We start from the raw sequence: 18,951 nt of genomic DNA on the forward strand, positions 1-18,951 counted from the left end.
TTTGCATCATGGTCAAGCAGCTGACAAATCTGCATGATGCTGTAATGACAATATGGACCAGTGTCTCAGACAAATGTTCTCAGCTCCTTGTTGACAAAAGATGGTCCAGCACTGTAGCAATGTGAACCAAAGGAGAAGAAAAGGTGTAAGTAATGTCCGTCTGTTCTTGGAGGCAGGTCTAAACATGAATCTGAAGTTCACGGTTTATGTGAAGAGGTCAGATTTAAGTAGACTAAATCACTAAACATCACCAGAGGACTTATTTTAATTTAAATGTACACAAAATATAGGGCGAATTTTCTTTTTACGCTGACTTGCTATATAACATTTTGTAATCAAAACACAATTGTTGTTTGTCTGTTGTTAAACCGGTTTTGGGCAGAAACCATGGTTCAACATTCCACCGAAAAACCATTGATTTCCTGTTTTATCTTGTTTTTTAATCAATTATCATCATAAATTTTGTACAATTTCCATGTTTAAACTAAGGGTATTGCAGTAGATACAGATCTGTGATTAAATATTGACCATTCATGTGTGGTGTATTAGCTTTTTACTCCACATATTATTAATTTAACATAAGATACTTTAGCAAAACCTTGGTTAATCACAGGGGTGTAAAGTAACTAATTACAAATACTCAAATTACTGTAATTGAGTAGTTTTTCTTAGAAATTGTAATTACTAAGTAGTTTTAAAAATGTGTACTTTTACTCTCCTATGAGTACATATTTAGTGCTGTATCTGTACGTTTACTCCACTACTTTCCTTTAACCTGCAGTCACTACTTTATTCTAGTCTATGGGGATTAGAAAAATCAGTCATGTGATACCTGTCCAATCAAATCACACATAGAAGGTAAATCGCATCATAATGAACTACCTCAAGACATCTGTGATTTATAATCTCAGCAAACTGTTTGGAAGCATTAAAAGTGTCCAAGAAGATGTCTAAAATATTTACATGCATTGACCCAGAGACTGTTTAGATCACGGGTGCTCAATCCTGTTCCTGGAGATCTACCTTCCTGTACAGTCTAGCTCCTACCCTGACCAAACCCACCTGAACCAATTAATTAGGACCTGAAATCCACTTGATAATTACAGACAGGTGTGTTTGATAAGGGTTGCAAGTGAAATCTGCAGGAAGGTAGATCTCCAGGAACAGGATTGGCCACCCCTGGTTTAGATGCATATCACTGATGAGAAGATGATGGATGTTTACTGTATGATGACTGAAATGGCCTTAAACACCTAGCAGGCACAAGACATCAACATGACGTCAAATTGACGTTGTACCCCAACATCATGGTGACATTGCATTTTGTTTGATAATGAAAATCAAGTTAAGTCCAGAACTCAACATCAGGCCAAAGTCAATATCCAACATCCAATCTAAAACCAACCAAATATCAATGTCTAATGATGTTGCAGCTTGACGTTGTGTGGACGTTACCACTATGACGTCTATTAGATGTTGGATTTTGGTTGCCATACCTGACAAATTGATGTTAGTATTTGACGTCATTATGATGTTGGTTTAAGATGTTGGCTGGACGTTGGATTTTGGTCACTTTCTAACACAACCTAAAATGAACCAAATATCAATGTCATTTGACGTCATTATTGAACAATAAAATAACGTCATCCTTAGACGCTGGCTAGACATTGAATTTTGGTCACCTGACATCACAATCTAAATATAACATAATATTAATGTCTTAAGATGTTGTGTGCCTGCTGGGCAATAACTACATGCACTACAGAATGTTACGTTTACACACACATGCACAAATTAGGCCTAGATGTAAATGCATCAGCTTTTTACAGCGTAATACTCACTACTCACTACTCTTAAGTACTTTAGAAAGGGCTACTTTTTACTCATACTTTGAGTAATATTTAAAACAGATATATTTACTCTACTTACACTACATTTTTAGGCGAGTAATAGTACTTTTACCTGAGTGTTTAGTACTCTTTCCACCACTGGTTAATCATCTCCAAAGAACATAATAAATCTGGAGCTTCTTCAAGACTGTAATTCAAAGAGCTTTTGAAGGCTGGTTTTGCATAGCAGCTTGGCGTCAGATCATTCAGTCTGATTATAATTTTTGTAAGAAGTAATATTTTAAAATGAAATTTCCTTCACAGGGTTAAGTGCATTTTAAAAGCCTGCAATAAACGTGCACATGTCTCTTCAGTAAAGCTTTTAAAGAAATGCATCTTTGGTTCCTTGAACAAATCAAAGCAGAATAAAGCGGCTTTGTGTGTGTAAAGGTTCTCTATATCCTTCTGAGGATTTTTTTTTTCTTTGTGGCTGGGCAGGTTTTGTGGGATTTCAGTAGGACCGGTTTATCCAGGAGAGAACTGGTGTTTGTGTGCCGCGGCGAGGAACTGCTCAAACCTGTTCTCCTCGTCAGTAGGGAGGCGAAGGAGGGGCAGCTTGGAGAAGAGGAGGAGGAGGTGGAGAGGAGTGCAGGGCGTATGAAAAAAAACAACAGTTTTTTTTTTTTACCTTTACTCTTTATTTCGCTGTCATTCTCCATAGTGTAGAATCTGATGGGACTCAGCGGGGGGCTCTGCAGGACACCGGTGTGACGAGGAGACGACCGCGGCGTGTGATTGGCAGGTGACGTGATTGACGTCCACAAGGTGGCACGGGGTGAGCGAACTCCTCATTTCACCTCAGCACACCACATTGATCTTGGGCTTTGATGTTATTTATTAAGCTGGTGCAGGATGTTTACTTACTATTTCATGTCAAAATCATTTCCAGTCCATAAGTTTCCATGTGAAACTCAATCAATCATTATTTAAGCTATTTCAGTTGGGTGGGGAGACTTATTATTGCTTCTTTATTAAATAATAAGTGATATGAAATGATTCAGTTTTAGTATTGCATTCTATTTTATTCATTTATATCTGTATTTAGTATTAGCAGAATGCTTTTTTATGTTAATCAGTTTCATATTAATTAACAATATTTGTTCACACTTATTTGGAGGCCATAACTAATAAGCATTGTTAAATAGTACATAAAACATTAAGCATTTACATGGTGTCTCATAGCAATTACAGTACCTACATTTAATTCATATTTGTAGTTACGATTATTTCAAACTTGAAACGCTACAAACCTAACCCTAAATATCTACACCATTCCTCAAACTAAAGCAAGTACACTGTAAAAAGATGATGTGATCAATTAGTCATAACAGCATATTTTTGGGTCATTACATCTTATTAAACTAAGTTTAGCAGGTTCTAACCTAATTTTATAAGTTATGCAAGCTGTTTTGAGTCAGTTTAACATAATATAAGTTCAATGGACTTATATGTCACTTAAAAATATAAGCCAACCAGGGTTTTTTAACAGTGTATGTACATTTTATAGAGTAAGACGTAATTACACAGGAAATACATTCACATCTTGTAAGCCTTTATTGTTAGCATAGTAGTCAGCTAACATATAAAATATTCCAAAAATAAGATGTTTTTATCATAAATGAACTTATTTTTAACATATATCTTAATATGAAAGCACACATATGTTCAGGTGTCCTTATTACAGTATACCATATTGCTAAATTAAGTATGTAATACTATATTGTTAGGGGAAAAGGGGCCGATTAGGGTTAGATTGTAAGTCAGGTTTAGGGTTATTTGCATGTAATTATGCATAATTGATTGTAATTACTATAGTACAGTAGGTAGATAGACCATGTGTAACATGAACATTTTAAAATGTAATGTTAAGATGAATACTAACAAGAATGTGTGTCTACTAAAAGTGACAGTGTGTCATGTTCACACTTTACCATTTGTTTGCAACTTCCTCCCTCTCACGCACTCACTGTCTCATTCTCTCTCAGTTTTCAGTTTGTCATGCCCTTGGTAATATGCTAAATAATTTTTTTTTATCAATATTAGGCAGAAGGCTTAAGCATGTAAAACACAAACAACAATAAACTTGCACAAAAAAACTAGCAAAATCAGAGTGTTTTTTTAAACAAAACTTTTAAAAAGAGATGATTGATTATGGACTAATACACTGTAAAAAAGTGAAGGTAACTCAAAGCCATTTGAGGCTAACTGATTGCAACAAACCATTTAAGTAAAAAAATAAAAATAAAAAAATAATCCTACTGACTACTGTAAATTTATTCCATTTGAGTATTTGAAGCAATTTGAGCACAGTAAAACCCAGTAAATGAGGAGAACTCAAATCAACTGAGTACTGTAAAACCAAAAAAGTAAAGGCAACTCAAACCGTTTAAGGAAACCGATTTCTACAAACCATTTGAGTTAAAAAAAAAAAAACTAATCTATATGAGTACTTACTCCATTTAAGTTGAAGTAGTGAGGTATTTAATTAACTCATTACCTTCAACACTGAGTTCAAAACTCATTTCAAATTAGTAGAAAAAGCTTTCAGTCAATTTTAATTACACTCATTTCAGTTGATAAAGTTGACTGTTGCGTTTTACAGTGTAGTATCTCCATTGACAATCTGTCATGTTCTCTGATATACAGTATTTGATTGCAGCTGCCTTTCTCTCTTGATGCTTAAATTGTGTGTCTCATTCATATTTTACTGTTCTGCCCTTCCTACCATGCTACAGTATGATGTGAAATTAATATTGCAAAACACGATGTCAAAAAACAAAAACCTTGCAAAAATCATAGGCAGTGGTTGCGAAATATCAGACCTGATCCACCAATCCATCTCAGAAGCATACTTTCTCATGTATATTAATATTATTATTCTGCCCCAGGCCTGCTCAAAGACTCCGCCTGTCAGTCCTGATGGATTTTGTTTGTTAATGATCAGATATGGTATATAGTACATGTACTGTGCCACTTATTTAGTGGCCCTATGCATGACCTCTGACCTCTAACATCAAGGTCATTGAGAATCAAAGGTCAGATCTGACCCCTTTTTGTATGGTAAACCAACACTGTTATATTCTAAAAGCTTTAGCAATCATATTTTGCTAAGTCAGCTTTTAAGAGTGTTTAAAATATCAATTTGTGTATGTGTGTGTGTGTGTGTTTGTGTGGGTAAATGTGTGTGAAAAGTGAGGTCTGCAGTTCTGACAGACAGGTTCCCTCTTGCTCATTCTGCTGTAACGTTCAAAACTGTTAGCTAACATATCCTGACATGCAGAGAGAGTGAAAGAGCAGGCGAAAATCACTCAGATCAAAATGAAAAAAAAGAATTTGCGTAGGGGAGGGGGGGTAATGACAACCGCACCCTCGCATGAACCCTCAGTGGTGTATCTCCACAGGCATAAGCCTTGCAGAGTAGTGTAAAACTTGTTATGAAGAATTATAACGTATTCAGATGTTTATATGGCACTTTGCAGCACAGTTTATCATCAAAAGCAGCACTGCCTTCTTAAAAAATGTGTTTATGTGCCATTAGCTTTTAATGAACACTACACTTTTTTTTAAAATAGGCTCATTTTATAACAATCCTACAGTTAAACAGTTGAGTTTTACCATTTTTTAAAATTCCTTCAGCTGATCTCTGGGTCTGAAGGGAGCATTTTTAGCTTAGCTTAGCATAAGTCATTGAATCAGATTAGACCATTAGCATCTCACTCAAAAATGAACAAAGAATTTTAATAATTTTTCGGTAACACTTTATAATAACTACACACTATAAATCATTTATTAAGCATTAGCAAATAGTGAACTCATTATCTGTTAAGCATTAACTCTACATTAATAAGCGTTAGTAAGCAGTTTATAACTGCAGCTACAAATGCTCCATTCTTGACTTATAAGCACCTATATAATGTGCTTAATAATTGTATTTTCATACTCTGTTAATGATTTATTTTTCACTACTAAATTAAGTATCAAATTATTAACAAACCGTTTGTATTTTAGAGCAGTTGAGGGTTTTTAGGACCATTCAGAATGAGTTAGTAACTGATTAATTTACTATTGAAATCAACGTTTATATGTCTTATTATTCAGGCATATACTAATAGTTAACTAATATGTTAGTAAATGCTTTTATTAACTCAACTTCATGCAGTTTTGTGACCTAATCTAAAGTGAGGACTATTCATGTTTTATAAATGCCTTATAAAAGACAAATAAAGGCTCAGAATCAAATGAACGATAATCTGTGCAATCTTTTCTAAAAAGTAAAATTACTGTAAAGTTTAAACATTGCTGAATAACAGGAGTGTCAAAATATGACATCCAACTGGATAAAACAACAACAATATAATAATTTAACATTATAATAAGATGCAATGTTTAAACTCTACAGTGATTTTATTTTAGATCAGCTTGCAAAGATTTATTTTTCATTTGAAGTACAGTTTTATTTGTGTCTCTTTAAAGGAATAGGAATGGATAATGTCATTATTCCTGTTTAGAATTTAACTGAGCCTTTATTTGTCATTTATAACGGATTTATAAAGCATGAGTAGTCCTCACTTTAGATTAGGTCACAAAACTGTATGAAGTTGAGTTAATAAACCATTTATTAAAATATATAGTAATTATTAATATATGCCTGAATAATAAGACATATAAATGTTGATTTCAATAGTTAATTAATCAGTTACTAACTCATTCTGAATGATCCTAAAAACCCTCAACTACTCTTAAATACAAACAGTTTGCAAATAATTTGATACTTAATTTAGTAATGAGAAATAAATCATTAACTAACTATGAAAATACAATCATTAAACACATTATATAGGTGCTTATAAGTCAAGAATGGAGCATTTGTAGCTGCAGTTATAAACTGCTTACTAATGCTTATTAATGTAGAGTTAATGCTTAACAGATAATGAGTTCACTATTTGCTAATGCTTAATAAATGATTTATAGTGTGTAGTTATTATAAAGTGTTACCATTTTTCTATTTAAGGCTTGAGCCTTTTGTAGTTGCATTGTGTACTAAGACGGGTAAAAAATAAAAAGTTGGTATTTTCTAGGCTGATATGGCTAGGAACTATACTCTCATTCTGGCGTAACAATCAAGGAACTTTGCTGCAGTACCATGGCTGCAGCAGGGGCAATGATATTATGCAGTGCCTGAAAGTAGTCTCCAGCTAGGTAACTTCCAACATGGTCACTGGTTATGTTGACAGAATCTACCCGATTTTCATGTTCTGGATAATATCATTGCACCTACTGCAGCCATGGTACAGCAGCAAAGTTCCTTGATTATTACGCTGGAATGAGAATGTAAAACTACTAATCACATTAGCCTAGAAATGAACAACTTTCATTTTCTGTGCTATTACATAATGTACATATAAAAGGGACAAGCTTTAAATATATAAATTATCTAAACACTTGGGTCATTTTTTGAGCGTGATGCTAACGGTCTAATCCAATTCAATGATCTATGCTAAGCTAAGCTAAAAGCGCTCCAAACAAACCCGCAGATTAATTAAATATATTTCAAAATGATAAAACTTAACTGGGCAGTGGGTAGCGCTGTCGCCTCACAGCAGGAAGGTAGCTGGTTTGAGCCCCGGCTGGGTCAGTTGGCATTACTGTGTGGAGTTTGCATGTTCTCCCTTGTTCACGTGGGTTTCCTACGGGTGCTCCGGTTTCCCCCACAGTCCAAAGAGAGGTGCTATAGGTAAATTGAATAAACTAAATTGGCCGTAATGTATGTGTGTGAATGAGTGTGTATGGGTGTTTGGCAGTGATGGGTTGCAGCTGGAAAGGCATTCGCTGCGTAAAAATAATGCTGGATAACTTAATAGTTAATAAGTTAATGCTGGATAAGCGGTTCATTCTGCTGTGGCGACCCCGGATTAATAAAAGGACTAAGCCGAAAATTAATTAATAAATGAATAAATCTCAACTATTTAACTCTGAGGGACTTGTAAAATTAGTCTATTTACAAAAAAAGTATATTGCTCCTTTAAGAAACTATAGGCAGTTCTGCAGGAACTTCTGGCAGTTCACTCTGCTGTGGCGACCCGGGATTAATAGAGGGACTAAGCCAACAAGAAAATGAATGAATGAAGGATCTTGAATGCACTCAATCTACCTCCCAAAAACACCTAATTTCTGTCTTCTGAACTCATTTTGAAATATTACATGATGCATTATTGAAGCACACCTACAGTATATGCATCTAATATGCATACATTTTCTTTTAAAGCAGGAAAAAAGTACAATGCGCTGTTACTAGCTCTGATTCTAACACAAACCCACAATGTTTGGCTTAGCTGTGTGGCTGTTAGAGTTGAAAAACGCTCTTCATGTTGTTTACAATTTTCTCATTTTGCTTTAATGTATAAATTACGTCCACTTGTTGAATAAGAATAAACCCAAACATACACTATCCCATCGAAAAAATAAGGAAAAAGGGTCAAATGTGGACCAAAAAGAGAGATAAAAACACTGTTTTTGTCTTTCTGTGATCTGATTGAACAAACAGGTTTAAAGTATAGATATTTACATATATTCACAGTGCATTAAAGTAAATTGAACATTGGTTTATGTGACTCTAAATCAACAATGGTTATAATCTGTATATCTGTATTTGGTTTATATACACGGCCTGACAAAAGTCTTGTCATTGATCCCAGTAGTAAGAGCAACAAATAATAACTTGACTTCTACTTCATCATTTGGAAAAATGGCAGAAGGTAGAATCTTCTAATGAATCATCTGTTCTGCATCCCAATCATCACAAATCACAGAAGACCAAAAGGAACCTGCATGTACCCGAAATTCTCATGAAAATCAGTCAAGTTTGGTGAAGGAAATATTTTGGTTTGGGGTATCATTCAGTATGGGGGTGTGCGAGAGATCTGTAGAGTGGATGGCAACATCAACAGCCTGAGGTATCAAGTCATTTGTGCTGCCCATTACATTACAAACCACAGGACAGGGTAGATTCTTCAGCAGGATAGCGCTCCTTCTCATACTTCAGCCTCCACATCAAAGTTCCTAAAAGCAAAGAAGCTTAAGATGCCCTAGGATTGGCCAGCCCAGTCAACAGATATGAGCATTATTAAGTATGTCTGGAGTAAAATGAAGAAGGAGGCATTGAAGATTAATTCAAAGAATCTTGATGAATTCTGGAAGTCCTGCAGGAACGCTTTCTTTGCCATTTCACATGACTTTATTATTAAGTTATTTGAGTCATTGCAGAGATGAATGGATGCAGTCCTTCAAGCTCATAAGAGTCATACATAATTAATTATTGTATAATTAATTATATAAAAATATAATTATTATAATATGAATTATTTTTCTGCATCATCACTTTACATTCTACACTGTACATTATTTCAGTTTAGTGACAAGGCTTTTCTGTAGGACCTTTAATGTCAGACCTTATTGTCCTAATTAAATGATTAACAATCAAGATCATATTTTATTTTGGTAAAATAAGCACAATATAAAGGTCTTTGCCTTTCATATAAGCCACTTCTGATACCAAATGATCAACTGGAAGTCAAGTTATTATTGTCATTCCTAAAACTTGGAGTCAGGTATAGCACAGCTCTATGAACTTTTAATATATATATATATATATATATATTTACTGAATATTTAGACTTTCATGCAACATATTTTAATCGGAACCATTTTATAAGCCATCAGTGTGTAACGTGATGGGTCATAAACACACTTCCTGATCCTGTTTGTTTTTTCAGCATCAGTGCGCACACACACACACACACACACACACACACACACACACACACACACACACACACACACACTCACACACACACACACTCACACACACACACGTTGTAGAAATGCTGTCCCTCCTTATTTCTTCCTCTCTCTTTAACACACACTTGTACATGCATACACAAATAAAGTTAGGCCTGCGGTGCTCACCTTGCAGAACCAGTTTGACAGGACCAGGTTTTAATAGCCCTGGTATATATGACCGTAGAAATTTAAGCTCATATTTTAGCAGGTTAATCCAGGGCAACAGCAAAACACAAGCTGGCACCAGTCACACCCTAATTATGCTTTGATTGAGAAAATAAAACAGTTTTTCTTTTGCATTTACAATCTTTTTTCGCATTCTGACTTTATTTACAGGAAGACAAGCGAAGTGGAAGGTGTGCAGGAACACCAGCATGGCTGTGGAAAGCTTTCCCGAGCTCCTGCAGAAACTGCGAGAGGTCCATGACAATGAGTTAGAAGGTATTTATTTGTATTAATCAAAAGGCATGCATAACCATATCTGTATTTGAGACCATGTAAAATGGTTTATTATGCATTGATGAGCCAAATAATTATGACCAGTCACAGGCGAAGTGAATATTGTTGATCATTAACAAGGTCACACATTAAGCCCTGGGTAGATGACATGGTGAGCAAACAAGCCGTCGTTGTAATCATTGTGTCACATGCAGGAAATAGGCAGGATAAAAAGATCTGAGTGATTTTGACCCTTTAAAAGGGACAGTTCACCCAAAAAGTTTAATTCTGTCATTATTTTCTCACCTATTTGAGTTTCTTTTTCCTTTTGAACGCAAAATATGTTTTGAAAAATGCTGGTTGCTAGCACCCATTGAATTCCGTAAGCTGTGTCTCATTTGAGAGGCTGCATCCTCCGAAGGATGCAGACTTCAAGGGGGAGTCCTTCAAACTCCACACAAGCCGAACCAAGCATTTTGAAATGAGACAATCTAGCCTACAGTGGAAAGATCTTGTCACCTAGCAACCATAACAGCTGCTGTTAATAAGCTGTAATATATATACATATATATATATATATATATCTATATATATATATATATATATATATATATATATATATATATATATATATATATATATATATATTCTAAGAACATTGTTTAAAATGTTTTTAGAACGTTCCATTTACATAATATTAAAGTTTAAGAAACTAGGGCTGAATTATTAAATGAAATAAAATCACAAATGTGATTGATTATACCTGCAATTGTCATACACATCATTGCAAATCATGCTCGGTTGTGTTCTGTTGTAAATCGCCTCTGAGAAAGAGAAACTCCAAACATGATGAAACCCAGGAAATCCCCTTTGCGCTGCATTATAGAGAGAGCTGCTTTCAAGAAATTTCATGACTTATAATCACACGACTACAGAAGTTATAAAGTGAGTTGGGAGCAAAAACATGAAATGTAGTGTTCACTATAAACATAAAATGTTAACAGAATCGTTATAAGCCTGACATTCTGCTTCTCAATAACTTAATGTGCCTGACTTTTTCACAGCAGTTGTGATTGATGAAGCTGTCAAAAATGTACAGCAGCTTATGTCCATTGTTCATTTCACGCACACACAATTATCAACTCCTCACATTTAAGATTATTTCTAGTGATGTTGTGGTTCTGTCCCCCCTTTTCTTTCCCCGTTGTAAATCAAACATCAACCTGATTTTGCGCCGACATCTTGTGGACAAACTAAGTAGTGGAAAAACAATGTGTGAGCTGCTCATACATCGTATACACGGTTATAAACTTAATCTGCACATGCACAGTATCACAAATACTGCAAATGACAGTAACATTACAAGATACATAGTCTACTAATTTCTTGACATAAAGAAGCTTGTTTACAGTCATCTACTTCCAATTGTAATGATTTCTGATTTGGTTCAATACGTATCATTTTTATGAGTATCAGTGCCACATTGGTATTTTTATCACATAAATTTTTTTGTACCCGACTGTAGTCGAAACTGGACTTTGGAAAACATCATCCGGCTGTTTACATTTGCAATTTTTACCCAGGGATTTGACTAATTGTTGCAGATCCGTCACACCCCTTTATAACAATACTTTTCCCATGATGGAAGTGGACTCTTTCAGCAGGATAATACACTCCACACCACACACACTTTTCAGAAATAGTTTTTAAAAATACATAATTAAAAATTCAAGGTGCTGCCCTGTCCTTTAAAGTCTCCAGATCTCAACCCTACTGAGATTTTCTGGCATGTTCTTGATCAAAAAGATCAATATAAACCAGATTCACCTCACAGGACTTGATTGGTCTTGAAGACTCCAAGCTCGTTGCTCTTTGGAGCACCAGCATGTGGACGAGTGGTCATAATGTTTTGGGCTTTTGGTATAGACACTCATTTGAGAATGATAAAATCATTTCAGATGTCAGGTGTCAATAAGATTTGTTTTCCGGATCATCTGGTTTTGTGATGACATGATGTGTTGAGGCAAATGGTGCATTTGTAGTTCTCCTGTGAATGTGGAATTTTTTAGTTGAATGATTACATTTTTGTGAAGAAAAAAATAAATGGTCAGTTAGCTTTGTAGCTCACTTTGTAGTTTATATACTAGTGATGCAGAACATTTGGGATAGACTCTGGTGAAGCATGTTCCTCAAAAGAAAAAAAGACACTTAAAGTCAAGATAAAACTATGCTGTGCTACCTTTTTTTACATTTGCTTTTGACAACACTATTGGTTGGGTTTCAAGAGTTCACATTTAGCTGATGATTGATTATAAGCAAGTTTGGCATGCTGTCCCGGGAGAGAGCCCTGAGCTCGAAAGGTCCTTGAGCCCTGGGCTCCCTCCCATTTGCAGGGCGAGAGGGGAGCCTTAAGCTCAGGTAGATCTCGACAACTCCCCCCTTGATAAAAATTGATGACTAAAGATTTGAAAGCTATGAAAAGATATGCTACAGGTTGAGAGATTGACTTTAGTGCAAAATTTAGATTGATCAATTCACTTGTTGTGCATGTTTTTGGAATGTGGGAGGAAACCGGAGGACCCGGGGAAAACCCATACGAGCACAGGAAGAACATGCAAAACTATGCACAGAAATAACCGCCGGCCTGTTAAGGACTAGAACCGGTAACAATCTTGCTGTGAGGCAACAGTGCTAACCACTGGGCCACCGTGCCGCCCTATGGAGGGAAAGGTGAAGAGGTAGAGGTGGAAGGGGGGATTCTTCAAATCGAAGATGACTGTAGTGAAAAACCCTGGCTCTTTATAGTGGGTTAGGAATGGCCTGATTGGTGGATCATGCATGCTAATGCATAACCAGCCGTGTTCAATCATAATCATGTGATTCTCTCGAAATTAGTTTATGAATAAACTTAATTTAGTAAAGGTTTAGCTTCGCTGGTCTAGTTGATGTGTACAACAAGCTCTACCTTCTCATGGACATGTAAAAGAAGGATGGCTATCTGAAACAAAATTTACCCTTGCTACCGCTCTAGTGCCATCAAGCGGATTTGTCATCTGGAACATACAACGAAATGTACCAGGAGCAATGTGTAGGGGAAATATACCGTTTTAAACCAAAAGGACCGTTAGTCTGTCAGAAGAAGAAGAAAAGGAGTCAGACATTGAATTAAAATAAAGAGGTCTCTATGACCTCTGACCTGGCTGGGTAGATGCTGAGAAAACAAATCATTTGGCATACAGAAAAAGCAATCGCACACGTATTATTCCGTTTTTACTCTGAAGTTGGATGATACTAAGGTCATCGTGTAATCTAGACTCTTAAACATTGGACCCCTGCACGGGCCTTAAATCTAAACGCTTTTCACAGTTTTAAGTTCGCCATTAGCAGTTTTTCTCGTAATGTTCTCCATTGTACGTGGCTGGACATCTCTATATGCAAGGCATCACAGGCGCTTCCAGACCACACACATTAGGCATAAAAAAGTTCAGAGGCTCAAATGCAGGACTCTCTTAAACATTCAACTTTATTAATTGTCGTAAAGACATAAGAAAGGATTTTTGTTACTCCATCCTGGAGTGAACATCAATCAGAAAATCCCAGCCATCAAATGCATTTTACATTTTGCAAAAATGTAGGCTGAGGCACATATTTTAATTACGCCTGGCCTGAGAAAGTCTTAATTACGTACATCATCTTTTGCACTTTATTTGGAACATTTTACTCATTTTTTTGTTTTGTATAGATTTGAAAGCCTTGTCAAAAATATTGAAGAATGTTTGTGCAGAAATGACTAAATTCTTGCATTATACATGCAAGGGCAAGTAGTTGGAGATGTCACTTTGCAAAGAAACTCTACCCATCTGTGCACATAATGTGGGGACTGGTAGTCCACCATTGTTGTTCTGGTTGTCAAGTACTCGCACATGACTATAGCCTGTCATGCACATGACAATAGCCTGAACAGCACATACAGTAACAAGTATGCGCATAAAGTTGTCATTTTCACAAAACCATGTGTTTGTAGATAGAGAAGATCATGGTACCATTTTCACAAACTCTTCAACTTCAAAACCCGTTAACTAATGGATAAGTAAAAGTGTGGTTCATTATTGGGAGACTTAGGGCCCTATCATACACCCGGCGCAATGTGGCACAAGGCGCGGCGCAATACTTGTTTGGTAGTTTCAGCTTGGCGCAAGAGTCGTTTTGAGGCGTTGCGCTGTGCTGTTTAAATAGCAAATGGATTAGCGCTCATTTGTGCGCCCATAGGCGTTCTGGTCTAAAAAGGGAGGCGTTCTGAGGTGCATTGCTGGCGCCTATTTTGAGAAACTATAATAGATTTTTCATTAGACCAAAACAAACCCGGTCTAAACTCCGGCGCAGAGTTGCGCCTCGCTTACGCACTGCTTAATACGCACAAGAGAGCAATAGGCAAATATCTTTACATATGAAAAAAATTTAAATATTAAGGATATAAATAGGATATAATAAGAATAGATATAGGATATAAATATAAATAAAATAATTACAAAAATAATTACAAAATATTTTTAAAAATTAAAATATTACAAAACATATTATTTTCTAGCCTACAGAAATATGAAAAATCACTACTTTTATGCCTTCTTCATCTCGGGAGGCTTTTTCAGTTCATTCATAACAATTTGCTTTTGTATAATGTTATTATTATTAGCAGTATTATTTATTATATCCATATTTATATTTGTTTTATTAAAAACAAACTTAGATTTGCCCACCTGTCAGGTTTTAGACCATATGGGGCACAGCATGTGTTTTAGGATATAACTCAGGTTTTTGAACACACTTCGTTATTATTGTTCATTTATTCGTTTGCTGGAAATTAGAACTGAATTTAGAAATAGTTTTGAAACGAATATTTGTGCTTAACAAACGTAATTATTTATTTATAGACTAATTGATGTCTGTGCGTAAAGGTTTCCCTATCCAAGAGCGAAAGTGAAAGTGATCCAATATCTCTCAATCTCACGCAGTAGTTGCTCTGTTTAACAGTTTTCTGTTAAAATACTGTTAACTGTTAACTGTTTGCTAGTGAAATGCTCAGTTTTTTCCACTTAGACTTACTTTGCGTCCTGTAAATAGCGAATGCGCTCTTGGCGCGACGCAGATGGCTCTTAAAGGGAATGGGAGATGAGACTCTTAATTGGTTTATTCTCAAAACACACATATAATTTATTAAGAAAATAAACTCAACCTTTTTAGACCATGCGCCATGGCGCAAAGTGGATTTTCCTGTCCTTATATTAGCAAAAATGCGTTCTGACATCCCCTGAAAGCGTTTGCGCCCTGCGTTTTGCGCTCTGCGCAGTGACCGTCAAAATAGAGCCCTTAATGAGAAAGAAATAGCCTATGTTCAAGTCAGTGACACTTACTTAAATTGACTTGCAGAAAACTTGGTTTGGTTTAGTTTGAAAGCAACTTCTCTGTGAGCTTCATAAATTGCCACACTTTTGACTATGTACTCACTTAATTAAAAAATGCTTTCAAGCTCTTAATAAATCTGCAATGTAGCTAGTTTGAAATTGACAATTTATTCACCATTATATCATACCAAACCTCTTTGACTTTGATGTCTTTCTTTCTGAACACCAAAAGTGAGGTGAAGGTGGGGTGAATTAAACAACGTGGCATTACACCGTGACTCACTTTTAACACTTTAAATACACCTAAAACTGTCAGCAAATATTTAATTTGCATCACTTGTAATCATTTGTAAAATCATAGCGATGGACACTACCTTCCGACACTCTAAATACATAAAAAAAACAAGTAATTATTGGAGTTTGCTTTGCAAGAAAATAGTATTTAAGTATTTAGTATTTAATGTTTAATTCAATGTGTTACATGTTTATTTATGCAGTTTTAAAGTTTGTGAAATACAAATTTTCTCTCTCGGCAGGTTGGCAGGAGAAAGTACTGGAACTGACAAATAAAAAGAACATGTGAGTGCAAATCCCATTATTTAAAGTAAAATTCCCATGATGTCCGATTATAATATTTTGTTGTGCTGTAGTGACACGAAGCGCTTAGAAGAACTTCACAGCAGGAATCAGCAGCTGAGAGAACAGCAGCGGATTCTGACTGAGAACATCAAACAGCTGGAGAACAGGTGTGCGTGCGTGTGTGTATATACAGTGCTCAGCATATATAAGTACACACCTCACAAATCTATTTTTTAATTGTATTTTTTTATATGAAGCTATACAATATTATATTTGTGCAATTATATTTGTGCATATACATCAGATTAGTCAGTATTGAAACCAAATCTAAAGCTTAACTAACAAAATAACTTACGATAAGGGTGCAAAAACTAGTACACCCAAATTTATGTGTTATAGAAAAATATTAATTACAATTTTTAAAAAGAGGAAACATCAGGAGAAGCTAAAAATGTTTTTAAAATTTTGTTGAAATTTTGTAGGTTGTATTTTTTTTTTTTTGCAATATTTTGCTTAAATATAATTGTATTATCTTTCGATTTCTGAATATGTTTTGTTGACTAAAATAATATTTTAATACAAATATCTGTTTAATAAATATGTTTTGTTTAAATGCACCAAAATACGTTGCCTATATTTACTTAGAAATGGATGAAAATATTAATTTTCAAAATGGGGTGTACTCAATTATGCTGAGAACTGTATGTGTGTTTGCAATCCAATTGTCCAAGAGTGTCCAATCTTAATTCGGATGTGTTTTAATCCTCAGATTGCGGGCTGGACTGTGTGACAGGTGCACAGTCACCCAGGAAATGGCGAAAAAAAGACAACAGGACTTTGAAAACTCCCAGATCCAAAGTCTACAGCACATCTCTCTACTAGGTCAGTCTTTACATGAAGAAGAAACACGGTCATCGTGGCATTGACCGGGTGTTGTTTAACCAAAACAGAATAATGCATTACATTTGGAAACTAAAACGTTTTGAAATAATTATCTTCTGCACACCAAGGGGGAAAAGCAATAAAATCAGTATTGTTAAATTAATTTAAGATGTCATAGAGTGCATTTAAGGGCAAGTATTTTTCTTGTCTGTATCCACAGAATTTACCTTAATAACAAAAAGGCTCAGTTTTGACCACTTTTGGAATGAATATTAACGTGCTCTGCTCAATTCTCCTCAGACCTCACACACACAGCATGATGCGCTCTGAAATACACATGTGCTAAATAATCTTCAGTTGTCAAACGAATTGAGTAGATGAATTGTAAATGACAGTCCTCTCAAGTAATAGAGAGGTTTATTTTAGCTAGAAGGAGTGAGTGAATGAAATAAATTAAATGAAAGTTTGATTTGTGGATGATGTATAGGCTAACTTATGATTGTAGTTGACAAATGGGCTGACAGAGATGTATTTAGAGTTGTATTTTGTGATTTTAACATAAATGCAAACATTAGCATCCATTAATTAATATCAACCTCTGCATAAACGGAAAAGTTTAATAAAGTTTATTGCCATTCTTTCACTCCAGAAAGATCACCATAAGAGCTGAGTGATATGTGATAATGCAAAAAAATGTGCATTGAACTCATTACAAACAAATGTGTCAGATGTCACAATATACACGTTAAACTGACAAAAGGTGGTGTTAGATATACCTAATGCCTCTTCGGGAGCTTTTTAAACAAATGTGTTATTTGTATATCTTGTATATCTTGTATATTTTTATCTTAGTTAAATTTAGAATTTGTCTTTTCCAAATTCAGCATCATTTTCAAAATAGGAGTCTTTTAATACAAGCTTTAATAAACTTAAAAATATGGTAAAATTATTATCGTTGTAATCTCATTAGCAAAGGTAGAGGCCAGCTCTTGTGAACTAATATATTTATTCATTCATTCATTTTCTGGTCGGCTTAGTCCCTATATTAATCTGGGGTCGCCACAGCAGAATGAACCGCCAACTTATCCAGCACGTTTTTACGCAGTGGATGCCCTTCCAGCCGCAATCCATCCCTGGGAAATAACATATATACTAATATATATATAATATATATAAATATTATATAATATATGTTCCATACATACCTCGGTTTTTTAACACGGTTTTCGGTTCTCATGGCTTGACATGTCTTTTATTTTATTATTCTATAGGCAATAGGAATAGTGAGAGGTTAAGGAGTGAAAAATAAAAACGATTTATTGCAATACTCATTTTGTTTTACTTAAAAGCCAAGAAAAGTAAACTTGTTCCTATTGTATAAAAAATAACACTGAAATCTCACAGCTGCTGGTAGCCCATGTACAAACTGGGGAACACATACATTCCTACACGTTGAAAATAAACATATATGTAAAGTTAATAAAGATAAATTGGCCATTTCAAATAAACATAGTTGTACTTGAGTAAACATAAATAAACCATCTTAATTATCTCGGTGCTGCAAAAATGCGAGACTGTAGTCTGTAATGCTGATCGAGTGCTTTTATAAGATGACAAAAGCCCACATCTCCAACTACCGAAAACGGCTGCAAATCTTTAGCAATAAACACCCGCACTGCCTTTGTTATTTTTATGTGTCTCTTGGAACCAGTTGGGTATGTTTGCTAGAAGGATTCAGTGAGGGATTGTTGCTATTTGGAGGACTTTATTACCTTCTCTGCTATTCTGCCTTCAGACAGTGATATTGCTGGGTGATGGCGCTGCAGATGTGCAGTCATGGTTATACGTGTAAAACAATGCTTGCACACAGTTACATTTTGTTCACCGTTTTTTCTTTTATTGGCATTATACTTACCAGCAAA

General features: G+C 35.2%; 1 protein-coding gene across 2 annotated transcripts in view; it reads left to right on the forward strand.

The window, feature by feature from the left end:
- The first annotated feature begins 2,521 nt into the window (after positions 1-2,521).
- rbbp8l (retinoblastoma binding protein 8-like) overlaps positions 2,522-18,951 on the forward strand; it is a 32,926-nt gene continuing 16,496 nt past the window's right edge. For both annotated transcript variants that reach the window (XR_012398987.1, XM_005174119.5), the window contains exons 1-5: positions 2,522-2,664; positions 10,065-10,169; positions 16,105-16,147; positions 16,219-16,314; positions 16,917-17,029. Coding sequence is in view for 1 of the 2 variants with exons in the window: in XM_005174119.5 (XP_005174176.1) it covers positions 10,103-10,169; positions 16,105-16,147; positions 16,219-16,314; positions 16,917-17,029 (319 nt within the window). In the remaining variant the exon portion in view is untranslated. The remainder of the gene's footprint in view (positions 2,665-10,064; positions 10,170-16,104; positions 16,148-16,218; positions 16,315-16,916; positions 17,030-18,951) is intronic.

This window comes from Danio rerio, chromosome 23, assembly GCF_049306965.1.
Source record: "Danio rerio strain Tuebingen ecotype United States chromosome 23, GRCz12tu, whole genome shotgun sequence".
Classification (NCBI taxonomy): domain Eukaryota; kingdom Metazoa; phylum Chordata; class Actinopteri; order Cypriniformes; family Danionidae; genus Danio; species Danio rerio.